Source organism: Ruditapes philippinarum, unplaced genomic scaffold (assembly GCF_026571515.1).
Source record: "Ruditapes philippinarum isolate M1 unplaced genomic scaffold, ASM2657151v2 ctg271_1_1_1_1, whole genome shotgun sequence".
Lineage (NCBI taxonomy): Eukaryota > Metazoa > Mollusca > Bivalvia > Venerida > Veneridae > Ruditapes > Ruditapes philippinarum.
This window is the reverse complement of record NW_026860094.1, coordinates 146,105-164,617: the sequence shown is the minus strand read 5'-3', so window position 1 is coordinate 164,617 and position 18,513 is coordinate 146,105. Positions and strand designations below refer to the sequence as shown.

General features: G+C 34.9%; 1 protein-coding gene across 1 annotated transcript; it reads left to right on the top strand.

Moving 5' to 3' along the window:
* The first annotated feature begins 1,952 nt into the window (after window positions 1–1,952).
* On the top strand, window positions 1,953–18,285 carry LOC132758871 (uncharacterized). Its single transcript, XM_060750578.1, has 11 exons — window positions 1,953–2,103; window positions 4,218–4,369; window positions 7,874–7,948; window positions 8,728–8,845; window positions 9,520–9,682; window positions 10,532–10,610; window positions 10,953–11,072; window positions 12,438–12,631; window positions 14,432–14,514; window positions 16,683–16,806; window positions 18,129–18,285. Exons 1-11 carry the CDS (start codon window positions 2,031–2,033, stop codon window positions 18,283–18,285), a joined length of 1,338 nt encoding a protein of 445 aa, XP_060606561.1. The 5' UTR covers window positions 1,953–2,030.
* Window positions 18,286–18,513: the final 228 nt, after the last annotated feature.

Genomic DNA, 18,513 nt, shown 5'->3' with positions numbered 1-18,513 from the left:
TACTCCTCATAAACTACTGGTGCAATTTCATCCAAACTTTACAGGAATGATCAGTACCAAGTCTAGTTACAAGATACAAGAAAATTAATTTTACGTCGGATACATATAAACAGAAAACATTAGCTCATCAGCTATTTTCCAACAAACAATAGTATATGAACTAAACAAAAGTAAAGCAGCTATAAAAGGAAATATAAGCATAAGCACATTTAAGTACATGGAAGTAAGATATTAAAACGACTAAGAATTATAAGCATAAGCACATCTAAATACATGGATTTAAGTTATTATAGCACCATGCATGCTTAAAAGTTACAATAATTGCAAGCAAGATAATACAAATAACAGATATGTATAAATAATGTACATTCCTGTAAAAGAGTTATATATTAGTTAAAGACAGATATGTATAAAAATAAGCACATCTAAGAATATGAAATTAATAAAATAAAAATTTAAAATAAGTTAAAAACTACAAAAGTTACAAGAAAAAGAAAACAAAAAGAAGATATACATATACACCTATGTACATACCTGTAAAAGAAATATAATAGATTTATAAAAAAAGACATATATAAAAAAAAACCCAGGAAATTACAAGGACTATCACATAATGCAAATAAAAAGTAACATTAAGCATTTATAGGAATACTTTGCAACATCTAAAGACTATACATAAAAGCACAAATAAAACATGTTAATCACATACAAACACATGTTGTGCATATTGTCAGCATTTTCCGGTTCAATGATTTTTATCAGAGTTATGGCCCTTTAATAATTTTTATTTTTAAAGTTTGTCCGGACTTCTTCTCTTATACCACTAATGCAAATTCAATGAAACTTTACAGGATTGATCTGTAACTCAAGTCCTTGCGCATATTGCACGGGTTTTCCGGTTGAATGATTTTTGGCCGAGTTATGGCCCTTTGATAAAAAGGTGTTTTTTTCTGTGTGTTGCCAGATACACAAAAGCTTGTCCGGACTACTCCTCATAATCTACTGGTGCAATTTCATCCAAACTTTACAGGAATGATCAGTACCAAGTCTAGTTGTGCACTGTTTCTCTGTCTGTCCGTCTGTCACAAAACTTGTCCCAACATGAAATTTGCCATCATGAGGCGACACATGTGATCACTGATCGTCCTTGTACAAGTTTATCAATGTTGTCATGAAATATCACATAGTGCTCCTCTATAAAGACATTTAATGTATATTAGTCTATTTGAATTATAATGGTTCCTCCCTGGATGAAACTAGCTTTACAGAAACTTATACTAAAAAAAAGAAACTCCTTAAACAAAAAATTTTACAGCCAGAAGCACAAGACGCTGTACACAATTCCATTTATATGAAGCATTGCTTTTCTGTCCCCTAACAAAGTCAAAATTTGATACTTGAGGAACGTACGTGAGCCATTACTTACTTGTGCATTGTATGAATCATCATGTGTATAGATAGGTGAGTGATTCGTGGTGTTATGTTGGGTTTCATGTCGACAGAATCTATGGATCATGAACATGACTTTATTACAAATTATATTTGGCCGCCTCCGTGGTCGAGGGGTTAGAGTCGATGACTTCTAATCCAGTTACCTCTCTGGCGTGGGTTCGATCCCCGGGAGATGCTTTGGTAGTTGAGCGCGGAGGAAGGTAGTCTAGTACTGGTGTAACTCTCCAGGAACGATGGTTAGGAAACTACCCGCCTATATGACTGAAATACTGTTGGAAAAAGGCGTAAAATGAAATAAACAAACAAAATATTCTTTTTTTTTCTTTAAAAGAAAACTTAACATCTGAATATAACAATATTTTACTCATAAGATATACTGTATACATCAGCCTTTAATAAGACCATGTATCGAACACATGTTGCGCATATGTTAGTTTAATTAAAATTATCAGTTACAATCTAACCAATCTAAACACGCCTTTTATGATTTGATTACAAAAAAAATCTTATTATTTCTCACTTTGTACATTTTGATTCATTTCATGCTTGGATCTGATTAATACAGAAGTCGTTTTAAGATGATGCAAATTATACGGATACTTTTGCCGTTTTGTTTGCTGTACTGTGCGGAATCAGCGAGTTTCTTTAAATGTAAGTTTTAATCATTTTTAACTTTGCGATTTGATATTTTAAACAATTATATTCCAGCTTCATTGTGAAACAAGTTTATTAAACTTATATTGATACTAAGTCTGCTTGCGGCAACTAATTCTACCCATGTAACCAGTACAAACCAATTTACGACATTTATACCGTCTGTACACGGTCTGCACGGTGTGCTATTCTTTTAAAGAAATTTCCCAAAACGATTGCTGGGTTTGTCCAGGCTGAAAGATTGAAAAGTTTATTTTAGATATGAAGCGGGATGATTGTTTATCACTCTCGAGTCGGCTTCCAAACCATTCAGTACTGAAGCCAATTGGGAGAAACATGGACGTGACAAACAGCTAGGCCACTGTTTAATTTTAGTTTATATATCTATGAATATGTACTTTTGATAATAGGTGAATATATAAATGCATTATTACTTTTGTCATGAACTGGCCAAAACTGTTAACACATACAAACGTGTGGCAGAGTTTTAGACAGATATGAAAGGTTTTCTTATAGAGTTACAGTCGGCGCAGGTGATCATTGAATTTATCAGGTTAATATTCACATCACTTCACAACGTTTATTATGGATGTTATAGTGAATATTCAAAGTCAAAAATATGACTCAGATGAAAAATAATTTTACAATTTGAGAACGGGTGAACAAAAACAAAACAAACGTCGGACAAGAAGCCAATTTAACACTTTTTATATATAAAATAGGAGTCTTAAATAGGTGTATTTAATGAATTTGATTTTGGGGACAATTCTATGACATTGATAATATACACATGAACTTTTGATAAAATTTGCCGAAATACGTAGTAAGGCTGAAAATTGAATTTAAATGAATGAATGAATGATGTCAAATCTGCATTATATTACTGACATTATGCTAATGTTTTTCGCTGTCATGTTGGCTTGATTGGTAACAATTCTATTTCCATAGACTGACTATAACGATGAAGATTGATCAATAATTGATAATTAAAAATGTTTTGGTACAAAATAAAAAAAAATCTTCATAAATAAGAAATAGACTATCGAAAAGAGCGTTTATCACGGGCATATTTAATGCAACAACTCAATTTAACCATGATTTTCATGTGAAAGTACATGTGTACATGAAATATATACCATTGGAAAAATATTGAGTTTTGCTAACCAACTGTCTATTTACGCGCGATTTGCACGTGCAATTAAATTTCAGTAGTTAATTTTAATGCCTATCACAATAATCTCAGTAACAAAATGTGGGAAGGTGAAAACAGCGATCGCCCAGTTGTTGCTGGATGTAGCAGGTGCGTAAAAAGTATTATGTACACTCCATTTTTGACACTGATAGAATAGTGGCTCTTTTGGGGAAGCGTCACTGAAACATTTTACTATGACCGTGTTCTCACTGCTGGGAAATCAGAAAAGAAGATCTGAGTGCGCAGGATCAAATTACTCCATGAAAATGCGCATGCGCACCGATTAGCCTTGATTGAAAAAGTACATTGATGTCCGTGTCCGATCAACAATATTGTCTCTAAAATAAGTATTAACGCCTCGTTTCATCAAATATCATGGCATGCAGACAGAAAATCACAGCAAACATGTGTTCTAAATAGGTGCTCACTAAACTATCAGTGGTCCTAGGTACCATGAATTTTTTAGTGGAGGAACGAGATTTCAAACTTATAACTGGCGCCTGGATTACTAGACAGTCCAGGGCGTTACGAATACAGCTATGATCCGCTACTTTATGAACAGTCAGTGACTCATTCGTTGAAATGGCGACATCTTGTGGATTTTTTTTAAATGTCTTTGCGATGTTGTAAATGTGCGCATAATTGGTTATTAATAAAATCAACATGTTTCGACTTCACACAAAGTAGATATGTTTTGAACTCTACACATTATAAGAGGTCACAATATGAATAATATGGCAGGACAATCTGACTAAAATTCCGATCTAGACATTTCTTACATGCAGCGTTATTTAGGAGCTGATTTGAAAAGGATTGAATGATAGGATAATAGCTTTTAGGGATGTTACACACAGGCAATCCGTGTTTCTATTTAAACATTTTACTTTCTAACTGGACTAAAAAGTCTTAATGTTTTCAGACCAATCTGGGTCGGTCAAACTTGGAACCAGATTGACAAGGGATTTATCTGAGAGACAGCTGCACTTGACAATAGAAGACAGAAGGGAGACCTTGTCCATCAAGAAACAACTCTTGCCAGGCATTAGCAAGCGCCCGTCTCGTAGAAATGCGGTATAATTTTTTTAACTTAACAGTTTAAATGTCAGTTCTGCTGTTACATCTGTTTAATATAAAATATATAAATAATATTATTTCCGCTTGAAAATTAAAAAGTCGTGGTACTAAATTATATAAATGTAATATGTTTTTAATTAGATAAGCATTGGTGTATGAAGTTTAAGTCTCGTCATACCATCGGATTACTTGTAGCATCCTTGTTCTCCATATTTAGTACCTCTGTGTCATCAGTAAGGGGTATGTTAACCATAGGAACTCGAGAACGGGACCGCAGATTGCGGCGCATATTTTTGATCGTGTATCGGTGTTTAAAAACGTTTCTGCTACATCTAAATATCTTTATGTATTATCCGAGCATATGGCCTAAAACAATATATTATCACTTGAACCCAATCTGTTACTTTTAAAACTGGTCAACTTTTACGGTATTATAAATAAAGTTTCCTTTTAAAAGGAAGGGCTTGCACAGTTGTGCCTTCATCCCAACCCTTTAAAATTGTTTTTTTTTTTTTTGGTTTCAATTTATTATCACATTTTTTTTTAATTACGGTATTTGTATATCATAAAGGGTTTATTTAGTTCTCTTATCTCTATTGTATAAAACTAATAAAAAAAATGATCAATCGTAAAAATACTAACGTGATACTGAAGGAAAACAAGTGTGCACATTTCATTTCCCCTTTTTCGCAGCGAAATCATTCCTTTGCTTTATAGACAAGTAAATGCACTAAAATACTTCGTTAAGTGGTACCAATTAATAAGCATGTATCAACTATGTTACACGATCACATATAGACGATGCGCTATGTGGCAAGGTTAATGATATGCATGGGCTATTTTTAGATTACCTCACCAGTTCAGTAGATCTAAATATAACTCGATCATGCGTGATTTGGTAAGCAGGACCACCCTTTGAAGACGGAATACTACTACCATTCTCTATTGTATAAAACTAATACAGACAAAAAAAATATAAAAGAAACTAACTTTTGCGTCTTGAAAAACAATTGAAACGGAACAATTTCGTTTATAATTTATTACGGTAATCAAGTAAAAATAGAAATCCTATTTATATAAACAAACTGGGATTACCGAAGTTACTAAAAATAGCTTAGATTTCCGCAGTATGACGGAATCGCCCGAATTGTCACGATTGCAATCGGAACTACATCGGCTATTATCATTAATCCGAAGAGTGACGGAAAAGGCCGAAAGGTTGCGATTGGCACGATTGCAGCTGGTTTCCCGTTCAAATGCACCAACAGATGTAAGCAGGAAACCACCTTACCGGAACAAGTTTTCCATATGAAATCTGCTACATCTAAATATCTTTAAGTATTATCCGAGCATATGGCCTAAAACAATATATTATCACTTGAACCCAATCTGTTACTTTTAAAACTGGTCAACTTTTACGGTATTATAAATAAAAGTTTCCTTTTAAAAGGAAAGGCTTGCACAGTTGTGCCTTCATCCCAACGGATGAAGACAAGGAGTGACATCCGCCATTTGCCGCAACGTTCGGCATGAGTTTTTCCCCTTTGACTACACTTGATTACTATTTTTTCAGAATTTTGTTCCCGTTATCGTTGTCAACTATCAGGTATCGTAACGGTTAAATGTTTACACGTGTTGACATACACTAGTGTTTGACATGTATAGTCGGCATTATAACGGGCGTATTCGTGTTATGATTTGTTTACATGGAGAAAACAGACACTTTAGTAATATGGTCTAATAGATTTTGCCTAACTAAAAAAAAGGAATATTAAAACATGACCCATAGATAAATATTCAAGGCACTAACCTGGTATTCCTTATAAGAAACCCATGTGTTGAGTGACATAAAGAGAGTACTAGAAAAATTAAAACAAAAATCAAGCATATCAAGGGGGGTAACTTACGCCGAACGTTGCGGCAAATGGCGGATGTCACTCCTTTTCTTTTTGGCTTGCAGCCACGGCTGCAAGCCATTTCATATGGAAAACTTGTTCCGGTTAGGTGGTTTCCTGCTTACATCTGTTGGTGCATGATTGAACGGGAAACCAGCTGCAATCGTGCCAATCGCAACTTTTCGGCCTTTTCCGTCACTCTTCGGATTAATGATAATAGCCGATGTAGTTCCGATTGCAATCGTGACAATTCGGGCGATTCCGTCATACTGCGGAATCAGACGAAGTAATATAACGGAAATCTAAGCTATTTTAGTTACTTCGGTAATCCCAGTTTGTTTATATAAATAGGATTTCTATTTTTACTTGATTACCGTAATAAATTATAAACGAAATTGTTCCGTTTCAATTGTTTTTCAAGACGCAAAAGTTAGTTTCTTTTATAATTGTTTTTTGTCTGTATTAGTTTTATAGAATAGAGAATGGTAGTAGTATTCCGTCTTCAAAGGGTGGTCCTGCTTACCAAAATCACGCATGATCGAGTTATATTTAGATCTACTGAACTGGTGAGGTAATCTAAAAATAGCCCATGCATATCATTAACCTTGCCACATAGCGCATCGTCTATTTGTGATCGTGTAACATAGTTGATACATGTATGCATATTAATTGGTACCACGTAACGAAGTATTTTAGTGCATTTACTTGTCTATAAAGCAAAGGAATGATTTCGCTGCGAAAAAGGGGAAATGAAACGTGCACACTTGTTTTCCTTCAGTATCACGTTAGTATTTTTTACGATTGATCATTTTCTTTATTAGTTTTATACAATAGAGATAAGAGAACTAAATAAACCCTTTATGATATACAAATACCGTAATTCAAAAAAAAAAATGTGATAATAAATTGAAACCAAAAAAAAAAAAAAAAAAAAAAAAACAATTAATAAAAAACAATTTTAAAGGGTTGGGATGAAGGCACAACTGTGCAAGCCTTTCCTTTTAAAAGGAAACTTTATTTCAATATACCGTAAACTTGACTGATTTTTAAATTAGCAGATTATATTAAATTGAGATAAGATAATTAAAGACCATCCGCTCGTATGATATAAAAAGATATTCAAAGGTCGGACAAACAATATGTAAAGCTGGTACGGATTCGGATTTATGCGCCGCAATATGCGGCCCTGTTCCAGCTAGAGTTCCTATGGTATTGGCAGATGTAATGCAATCAGGTTTTTGCAATGAGTGTTGAAAGATTTATATAGAAAACGTGTGTCGAACCGTCCGGTTAGCTCACATGGTAGAGCGTTGAACTGAATCGAGCCACCCAAGTTTGATTTCCGGACTGTGCTACTTTCGTTGTGACTAAACACGAAATCCTTTCTACGGTCATTCGCTGTGTGTCTCTGATCTGGCATTTACAGTACTTGAATCACTTTCTTGCGAAAATGAAGACAATCAGTACTGGTAAACTGATTGATAGCCAAGGAACGACGCGGTGGCTTAACTATGCTTTGGTGCATTTTAAGTGGCTTACCACCGTGATTATGAGGGATAACTACAAAAGCATCACGAATTATTCTCGTCTGCATTTACTCTTTCAGGATATGGATTTATATGCGACTTTAAGTAAAGATACTGTCTGCACGAATGAACTCTTTAACGGAGAATACTCACTGGTAAATGACCTGTTATTTTTTTATTGAAAAGTATCATTTAAAGTTAATACACTAAGTGAGATAAAAGGGCTAAAACTGCACCGAATTCCAGAAATAAATGATATCCTATATTTTACCATAAAGTTATCACGGGCAATAAACTATTTAAGTTATCACTTTAGTTGACATAAGTAAAAAGCGTCGACTTAATTATTTTTAGCAGTTTTTTTGCCAGACAGCCGTCTTTTTTTAACAGGATCGATTTTATTTCAATGTAATAAAAATATATCAGTTGTGTTTAATGTTATAATTGAAGCTGGGACCTATAATACACTTCTACATTATAACAGATCAAGCGAGATAACTGTTTTTAGTGACATAGATATTCCAAATTGAGTAGCGTCCCTTCTATTCGATGACTTTAAAATAGTTCAAGCGGAATAACTTAAACTGCATTATTTTCCAAAATGAATAGCGTCCCTTTTATAACTTTTCTAATTGTAAATACGTACTCGTTCTAAAGGAACATATGAGCCGTGTCACGACAAAACCAACATAATGGGTTTGCGACCAGCATGGATTCAGACCAGCCTGCGCATCCGCGCAGTCTGATAAGGATTCATGCTGTTCGCTTACAAACCCTTTTACAAGTTGAGAAGCTGACAGCGAACAGCATGGATCCTGGTCGCAAACAAATTATGTTGGTTTTGTCGTGACGCGGCTCAATTATGATTTTTTCATAATTTTATAATTGCATGAATAGTGTAATGTTTTATTTTACTACAATATGTCATGAACAGCGTTGTCTCAAACAATCGACAAATGGATATTCGTATATTACATCAAAGAGGGCGGTTTATGTTGAAAATGATGAGTCTTTGAATGTACCATCTGTTGACCAGTTACTGAAAATAAGAGGTAAGTTCCTCTACAACTGTCCCTATACGTGTGTTCAATCTTTCCAAAATGAAATTCTAACCTTTTTAATGATATGAAGATTTCTTGACGTTGTCATGAAATATAGATGGCAATTTTTACCGAAATGTTTCAATGTGAACTCAAGATTACCGATTTTTAAATCACATGATGTTCAATTGTATAAATGATAAAAACATTCTAGACGTGTTTAAAAGATATGCCAAAGTAGGTAATTTTGTATAGGACTTATTACGACTACTTGATTTTATATCAGAATCAGTGCTGGTTCTTCGGGGCCATTGATGCCAGCACTATTAAGTGTTGAGAATTGAGTACCGCTCAAGCCGGTGCTAAGGGACGTGAGGAATGTTGCACTTATTCATTATCCCTCATGTACAGACTCAATCACACCGAGTCTGCAGTTTTCATGTTATTCTGTTGTGATCAATGCTTCCGAGGGATCACTTTGTTTCCACATTTCAATATAGTTTTTTTTATCTTAACATTTAGCCTTATCTGCGGCAGAAGATTCTACTCATTCTACCCTAACCCTTTGACCCCACTATCAGGAACACTAATAGTTTAGTCAACACTCATTAGACTACAAGTTTGCCATTGTTTTCTGCATCAATGCCATGACATTTTATGAAACAATGTGATAAAATTTATTTTAGAGGCAATAAATCGTAAAACGGGCGCCGAAGCTGGAGAGCATTCACGGAAACGTCGGCAAACGACTATGAGTAAGGGGAAACAATCTTTGATAACTCCAACTATAAGCTCAGACACTGCGTTCATAAAGATAAGAATGATGATGGACGTTGCATTCTTCAACCGGTAAGTTTATATTTTGGTTTTGCTATCTATCTCTATGCAATTAACACTATTTTATCCAGGTGAATGGCATTTAATATGTTCTAATCCATCTTTATAACATTACAAAACAAAATGTTTGTTCTTTGTTTACAAACGAAATAAATGTAAATCATTTTGAGGCTTTACGTGCTTTAAAATGTCCGATATTGACTCAAACTGCAATGGTGTTGACAAACTTGCTGGCATTATTTCTTCTTGATGACGTTGAATTGTACATGTTATTTTCTTAACATAAAACAGTAAAAGGAAATGCTGTATGACATTTTGTTATCTTTAATTTATATAAAAAGAGAACACAACCACTTAAATAAGTTTTTGTGATGAAGGTTAGACAAAGATTTGTCACACAAGACATTTAGTTATGGTTTTAGTTAGAAACTATATATGCATACGATTGCACCTTTTCATATATCCTTGCTGTGGACAAAATACCAGCGGAGGTAAATCGAGGCACATTTTGATATGAGGCGCATCAATTTACTGATGATGTATTTTCAAAGAGTATTTTGACTATACAGTTAATTCTGAAAGCACATTATGCTATAGACACGAACACCTTTTTCCTTCTTCCTAAAGGGCAAACATGAGTTTTATAGCGGTTGAATTATGGTTTTTGAGCATACTTGATACTTGCCACCTGAAGAAAGTAGCAACAAATTTGAGCTATTTGTTATAAAACTAGCAAAGTATTAACAAAGTAGTATTTTGACTTCCATACAAAAAATAATCACTATTAATATCCTCATTGCTGAAGAGCGTTTTAGGGACATGATGGACCTTTAATAATCTCATTATAAATTGTTATTACAGCTTCTTGGATTTTGTTGGTGGTGATATTGACGAAGCAAAATCTGAAATAGAGTGCTTCCTTACATTGGTAATAAACCAGGTAGGTGAGTTTGGCCCCAGTTAACACTAGGTGCATTTAGGCCTTCCTAACACTCGGAATTACTTAAATTATCAGTCTTTTTAACCAACACCGGGTTTGTGTGATTATTTCAAAATAGGGCACCGAGGGAAGTGAAGGTCACGAATTAAAAGCACAATTACGGCTGATTTAAAATATGACACTTAGATTTATCACTGGCTTTTTATACTGTTTCTTCCTACCACAAACCTTTTGAAAATATTGTACTGTAAATAAGAATTGGAATTTACTGAAAACTATGATTCCGTAAACTAGTCCTTTTATTATTATTTTTTTTTTACTTATTCTTCTTCATTTTTCAAGGCGGCATTGTATTATGCCAGTTTAAAGGACTTAGGTGCCGTCATCTCATCGTCGGATGGTCAGCAGTATAATGTGGATTTCTTACCATATCTCGAGGGTATAACATTTCCCCCACAAAACGTAAGACACTGTTTACTTTCAATATTAACTGGCTACATTATATTATGTCTATGCTGATATAAACATATGAGAATAATTATGCCTTTTAAACACCAGTATGAAATTGTCGTTATTTTCGCAATTAAGGTATTAAATTTTCAATTAACCATATAAATCAAGCAAACGTTACGATTTTCCATGTTTAAGGTATTTCCTCGTCATAAGCTCGTTTAAATTCCAGTAGTTTTTGATTCCTTTATTTAAGGTACTTTATCTTAACCCGTGAGCTCTTTTGAACTCGCCAATCTTCGTCATTTCCCGTACACTAGGTACATGTATAACATATATCAATATAGCTTGTATTAATCCGCCATTCCTTGTGACTTATATGTCTAGGGTATTCCACACATTATGAACATTTCATTTTTTTACTTGGAACTACTTTTTCACTTTTTAGGGGTTTCAAATCAATGAAATACATAATATTATATGATTTGCTATTAATACTTAGCCAACTTTGTCTTATTTTGTTTTCAACCTTCACTTTACATGGGACCAGTGGATATTTTATCTTTTATTGTTTTGTTACAAACTCTTCCCACGAAATTATCCGGACTTATATACGTTATAAAATTAAGACTTTGTGGAGAGAGCGGTTAATAATGTTTTAAAAACTTGTAGGAAGATCCAATTGCTCTATTTTTACCTCGACTATTCGATAAGAATAAGTAGAGCTATTGCAGTCACCCGAGCGTCGGCGTCGGCGTAACCACTTATGTTAAAGTTTTTGTAATAGTTCAAATATTTTCAAAGTCCATTGACATATGGCTTTGAAACTTTGCACACTTGTTCACCATCATGACCGCAACCTGTAGACAGGAGGAGGTAACTCTATCAAGCATTTTGACAGAATTATGCCCCTTTTTCGACTTAGAATTTACGTTAAAGTTTTTGTAATAGTTCAAATATTTTCAAAGTCCATTGACTTATGGCTTTGAAACTTTGCACACTTGTTCACCATCATGACCCCAACCTGTAGACAGGAGGAGGTAACTCTATCAAGCATTTTGACAGAATTATGCCCCTTTTTCGACTTAGAATTTACGTTAAAGTTTTTGTAATAGTTCAAATATTTTCAAAGTCCATAGACATATGGCTTTGAATCTTTGCACACTTGTTCACCATCATGACCCCAACCTGTAAACAGGAGGAGGTAACTGTATCAAGCATTTTTTTTACTATCAAGCACTCGGAATAGTCGAGCGTTGCTGTCCTACCGACAGCTCTTGTTACATAAATATTTGTTTTGTATTATTTATATATGATATGTCTTAAACACATGCAATATTATGAAATACTAACGGATACGAATATTTTTGTTCTCAGCAAGATGGTTCATTCTATGATATTCCCCCATTAGTAAACAACAGAGAGGGTAGGTTTCTAATTACGAAAATATTTGACAGTGGTGAAAACAACATATCATTTGATGTGGATGGATTAGTGATTGACTTTGGAGAGTATCAGAGTGCGAACTTTCCAGGACAACAGCCGTTTAATCTGATACATTTCATGTCAGGGTAAATTCTGTTTTAAAGGCTATATCTAATCAAATGAGCCGTGTCACGACAAAACCAACGTAATGCGTTTGCGACCAGCATGGATCCAGACCAGCCTGCGCATCCGCGCAGTCTGATCAGGATCCATGCTGTTCGCTTAAAAACCCTATTACAAGTAAAGAAACTGATAGCGAACAGCATGGATCCTGATCAGACTGCGCGGAGGCGCAGGCTGGTCTGGATCCATGCTGGTCGCAAACCCACTATGTTGGTTTTGTCGTGACACGGCTCAAATATTTTTCAGTTGAATGATATTGTATCCATAATCTTATTTTCGATTCTAAAAATAGTTGCGAAAAGAACGTATCTGTTACTTAACATACATGAACTATGTACAGAAACAAAATACAATGTTTTGTAACAAATTAATAGGCTGGAAACTTAAGTAGGCTTTAAACCGTTCAGCAACGACAAAAATTTGGTGCATCTGCTATTTGCCCCATGTATTTTGGAATTAAATCTTCTTCTTTTTTTAAATTCAAACAATTGTTTTGAACTCTAGGCACCAGACTGATATATAGTTTTATACATTTTGAGACTCAACGATAACCAAACAAATGTAATTTTGTCATGCTGATTTCATCAATTACGAGTGTTGACATCGGCTTCACAACACGTTGGCCTTTAGAGTAGTATGTTGTGTTAATGTTGACTTTTAATGACACCATTACAACCACAAGAGATTTACATATTAGATCACTGTACTTCGGACTATTTACTTGATATTGTTAATATATCTCTGTATAACCCTCCCTTTATCAGATGATGTTATAACTTCACCACATATCATTACTTTTACATTATGAGGCCATATAACCTAGTATCCTGATATTTATAGGACCATGATTGCAAAAAAGGAAGTTTTAAAAAAAGTAAAGTAGAAATCAGAGTAAAACTAAACAACTTAATCTGAAAGTGGACAACCTAGCTAGATGGTGGGATTAGGTAAGGGTAGGGTCTGATACCCAAGTGTCAATATTTAATATAGAAACAACAATTTTTCACCAAAATAAGGTGAAAGACCACATGTTAACATGGGAAAAACTTGTTTTTAGGTGATTCCAAAGTTTTTTATCATTTTTTGTTAACCCTTTACCTCATATATACGCGAAACAACGCACTTTCGACCCCCCCCCCCCTTTTTAGGCCTCAAATAGTGAAAAAATGTTCTATTTGGGCCCCAAACACATGTTTTCGTTTGAGAAATGTTGCTAAAAAAAATGAGCACTTTTTCGGCGCCGCCCCCCCCCCTCCAAATGATACATCAGGGGCTTGCCAGAAGGGGAATGTGCCCCCTTCTGTTAGTAGGGTTTGAAGGGGGGCGGAGTCCCCCTCGTCGCCAAGAAAATTTTGGACTTGTGTGAGGCTAAGAATGACCCCAGGTCAATCATAATGTAACGTGTAACCAACGCTGAAAAGCCCTTGACTCCATCTCAATCCCTTGAGAAGTTGCAGCACTTTGAAATAAATTTTGATGGAAAAAAACCGAGGCAAAATAGTGATTTTTGGCAATTTTGAGATGTCCCCTCGTTGCCATGGTAACAGAAATTTTAAGACTGAGCATGTCGTTACAAAGGCAATGGTCCAGTCAACATTTGTGCCAAGTTTGATTAGTATGGAAGCATTTTTCATAGTTTCATAGCAGTTTGAACTTGTAACAGGAGGCTTTTCAGTGAAAACGGCCATTTTTCACAACATGCTCATGGGGGAAAGGGTTAAGTCAGCAATTATCCATTACATATTTATTTTATGTTATTTTAGGGACTACTTTACATTTGATATCTACAACCGTATAAGCAACGATTCAAATGATGACATTTTCGTTACCCGTATTGTATTTGGAGGTATGTATGCTTATTTTTATTTTTATTTGGTAAAGAAGCTATAAGGTGCATTTATGTCTCTCTAGTATTATAGAACAACGTTTCTTTTCACCCCGCCGTCAGAGTCAGAAATTGACACACCCATTATTTTAACGAAACCCCATTTAAGGTACATTAAACCTGGGGGAAAGAGATACAATTCTATTTATAAGAAAGAGAAAACATGCGTTGCAAATTTTTGAATAAAGAATTTAGAGTATGCAAGATGCTTTTTTTCCAGAATAAAGAACTCCTGACAGTAAAATATTTTGTCATAATACTAAAACATTATAGCCGGCCGTACAAATTGCAAAAAAGCAATCAATCATTATATATATGGTTCAACTCCTTAGTATTTGTCCAATATTTATTTTTCTGGAAACTGTAACATGACACGAAAATAAATCTTTAGATTAATGAAAACAAAAAATGCATTAAGCACCTTTAAGAGATTATATTGAGACTTACAACACTGCAAATAACGCCTCCCCCTCCCCCCACCAATGATAATTTTGATACGAATATAGAATTTCAAAGAGATGATATGAAAACAGTAAACAAAATGTTGTTTCTTTATATTTCTTCGCCTTGGATCCTATTCGAATATAAATTGTACATTTTATCTCTTAATTAATCAGCATGAAATATATATTACAAGACTAAAGTTCTCACATTCATTAAGCAAACTTTCTTTTATTTTTTAGCTCACCTGTCACAAAGTGACAGGGTGAGCTTTTGTGATCGCTTTTCGTCCGGCGTCCGTCCGTCCGTCGTCCGTCCGTCGTCCGTCCGTCCGTCCGTCCGTAAACTTTTACTTTAAATGACATCTCCTCATAAACCACTGAGCCAATTTCATCCAAACTTCACAGGAATGTTCCTTTGGTGGTCACCTTTAAAAATTGTTCAAAGAATTTAATTCCATGCAAAACTCTGGTTGCCATGGCAACCAAAGAAAAAACTTTAAATATCTTCTTTTAAAAAACCATAAGAGCTAGAGCTTAGATATTTGGCATGAAACATCTTCTAGTGAGTGTCTACCAAGTTTGTTCAAATAAAAGCCCTGGGGTCAAAATTGGCCCCGCCCCGGGGGGTCATTGATTTTCCCTATATGCATATAGTAAAAACTTAAAAAATCTTCTTTTAAAGAACCCAAAGAGCTAGAGCTAAGATATTTAGCATGAAACATGTTCTAATGGGTGTCTACCAAGTTTGTTCAAATAAAAGCCCTGGGGTGAAAATTGGCCCCGCCCCGGGGGTCATTGATTTTCCCTATATGCATATAGTAAAAACTTAAAAAATCTTCTTTTAAAGAACTCAAAGAGCTAGAGCTTAGATATTTGGCATGAAACATCTTCTAGTGAGTGTCTACCAAGTTTGTTCAAATAAAAGCCCTGGGGTCAAAATTGGCCCCGCCCCGGGGGTCATTGATTTTCCCTATATGCATATAGTAAAAACTTAAAAAATCTTCTTTTAAAGAACTCAAAGAGCTATGGCTAAGATATTGAGCATCAAACATGTTCTAATAGGTGTCTACCAAGTTTGTTCAAATACAAGCCCAGGGGTCAAAATTGGCCCCGCCCCGGGGTCATTGATTTTCTTTATATGTGTTTAGCAAAAACTTTAAATCTTCTTTGAAAAAACCCAAATAGCTAGAGTTGAAATAAAATAAAAGCCCTGGGGTCAAAACTTGCCCGGCCCCAGGGGTGTCATTGTTTTTAACTATATGTGTATAGTAAAAACTTTAAAAAAATCTTCTTTTAAAAAAGCCCAATGAGCTAGAGCTTAAATGTTTAGCATGAAACATCTTCTTATGGGTGTCTACCAAGTTTGTGCAAATAAAAGCCCTTGGGTTAAATTGGCTCTGCAACGTTGGGGGGGGGGGGGGGGGGTTGGGGGCCTATATACAGGTGAGCGACCTCAGGGCCATCATGGCCCTCTTGTTTTTTGTTATTTCTCATAACTCTAACATGTACCCACAAATTCTACCCACGTAACCAGTACAGACCCAAATTAGCTGGCACAAACGTGACTGCGCTATTTGCTATAAATATTTTCCTACACAAATAAATGGTTTAGTCCAGAGGTAAAGATTGGCATGCTCAATGCGTTTCATTTCGTTTCCTATCACACTGATTACGACTGGCTTTCAGGTGTATCGTACATTGGCAGCTTATGCGGTAATTTCGAAAGTGGAAACTTTGACGGCAGAAATGGGTTTAGTTCGTTGAACAGTGCTGGGATAGGACGACTTGTTGCTCACGAAATAGGACACAAGTAAATATTAAACAGATGTCTATCTTTCCCTCGCCATTTTGAGATTTCTTATTTTTGCTTTTGGTAAATCCACATGTGTAAAATACTGTATAGTGCCAGACATTAAAAAGGCTAGCTGTCCAGTGCGATAAATAAATCTTATAAATCCATGTCCAAAATGAATGAAATGATATTGTGTACATTATTCGTCTGTCGCCAATGAATGAAATGCTGTTTTGATACGTGCTCAGTCAATCGCCAATGGATAAAATGTTGTTTTGATACGTGCTCAGTCAGTCGCCAATGGATAAAATGTTGTTTTGATACGCGCTCAGTCAGTCGCCAATGGATAAAATGTTGTTTTGATACGTGCTAAGTCATTCGCCAATTGATAAAATGTTGCTTTGATACCTGCTCGGTCAGTCGCCAATGGATAAAATGTTGTTTTGATACGCGCTCAGTCAGTAGCCAATGGATAAAATGTTGTTTTGATACGTGCTCGGTCAGTTGCCAATGAATAAATGTTATTTGGTAGACGCTCCGTCAGTCTTGAATGGTTGAATTTTGATACATTTCCCGTGAGACACCAATGATTAAATGGTATTTTGATGTAATTTTTCTTCGATTTCAAACAGTTCATTTTCGTCCGTCCGCCTCCAATAAATACAATGCAGTTTTGTTGTATTTATGTCGATCGTCAATGAGTGATAACGGTTTAGTATATACTTTGTCCCTTGCAATGAAATAAATGATATATGCGACAGTCGCTTATAAATGCTATATTGTCTACGTATATCAGTGTTAATCGCACGCATATTAAACTACTCTATTGTTCCATAGTCTGTCAAATCTTTTAAAATTTAGTGTTGTGATTGCTAAGATATCTAGATATGTAGCAAGTGGACTATGTTTATCTAAGAAGCAAATACTTTGACTCCCTCGTGGTATAATAGGTATTCATTCGTTCTTTACTGGCACGGTTGTATTGAGAGATATCTTCTCCCACTGTGTACAGTTTCTTTAATAGTGTCGTAATACCAAGTTTATTGTGTTTTAACAATGCTAGTTAAAGACTTAACACTATTTATATAATTATTACAATTTATCGTACGGCTATGAAAGTTCTGTTATTGAATTTTAGGTTGTTTCATTTCATGTGTCTGTTAATTTATTCAGTCATGTTAACGTAATTTAGTTAATTATATTAAAATGTCACGTTTTTACGTATTTTACTTTAATATAAAATAGGAGAGGTGTAAGGAAATCATGTATATATGATGTTACGATACACAATATTAGTGTAATATTTAGACTATATGCAACACACGTTTGTTTGTTTTAAGTATCGGCTGTTTCCATGACACATCTGAGAGATGTCTGCCGGAAAAGGTGACCTTGATGTCAACAGTTTACGCACCACCGACTGCTGCAGCTGGCGAAGATTATTATAAATGGTCAGAATGCTCTGGAGAAGAAATCGAAAACCGATTTGCATTGTGAGTGTTGTTCACGATTATATAAGAGAAAGTTTGCAATAACAACAAAAAACCCGTTTAAGATTTTTTTTATAATTTCTTTTTATTTTTTTTTTCAATTATAATTTCTTTATTTACCACAACCAAAATAACTTTTAAATGTAAGTAAAACACTTATCGCCACCGAGAATTAGAGAATTTTGTGGCGTTACGGTCGAGTTGTTAACGAGTCAGACTAGTAACCTCGCTTATG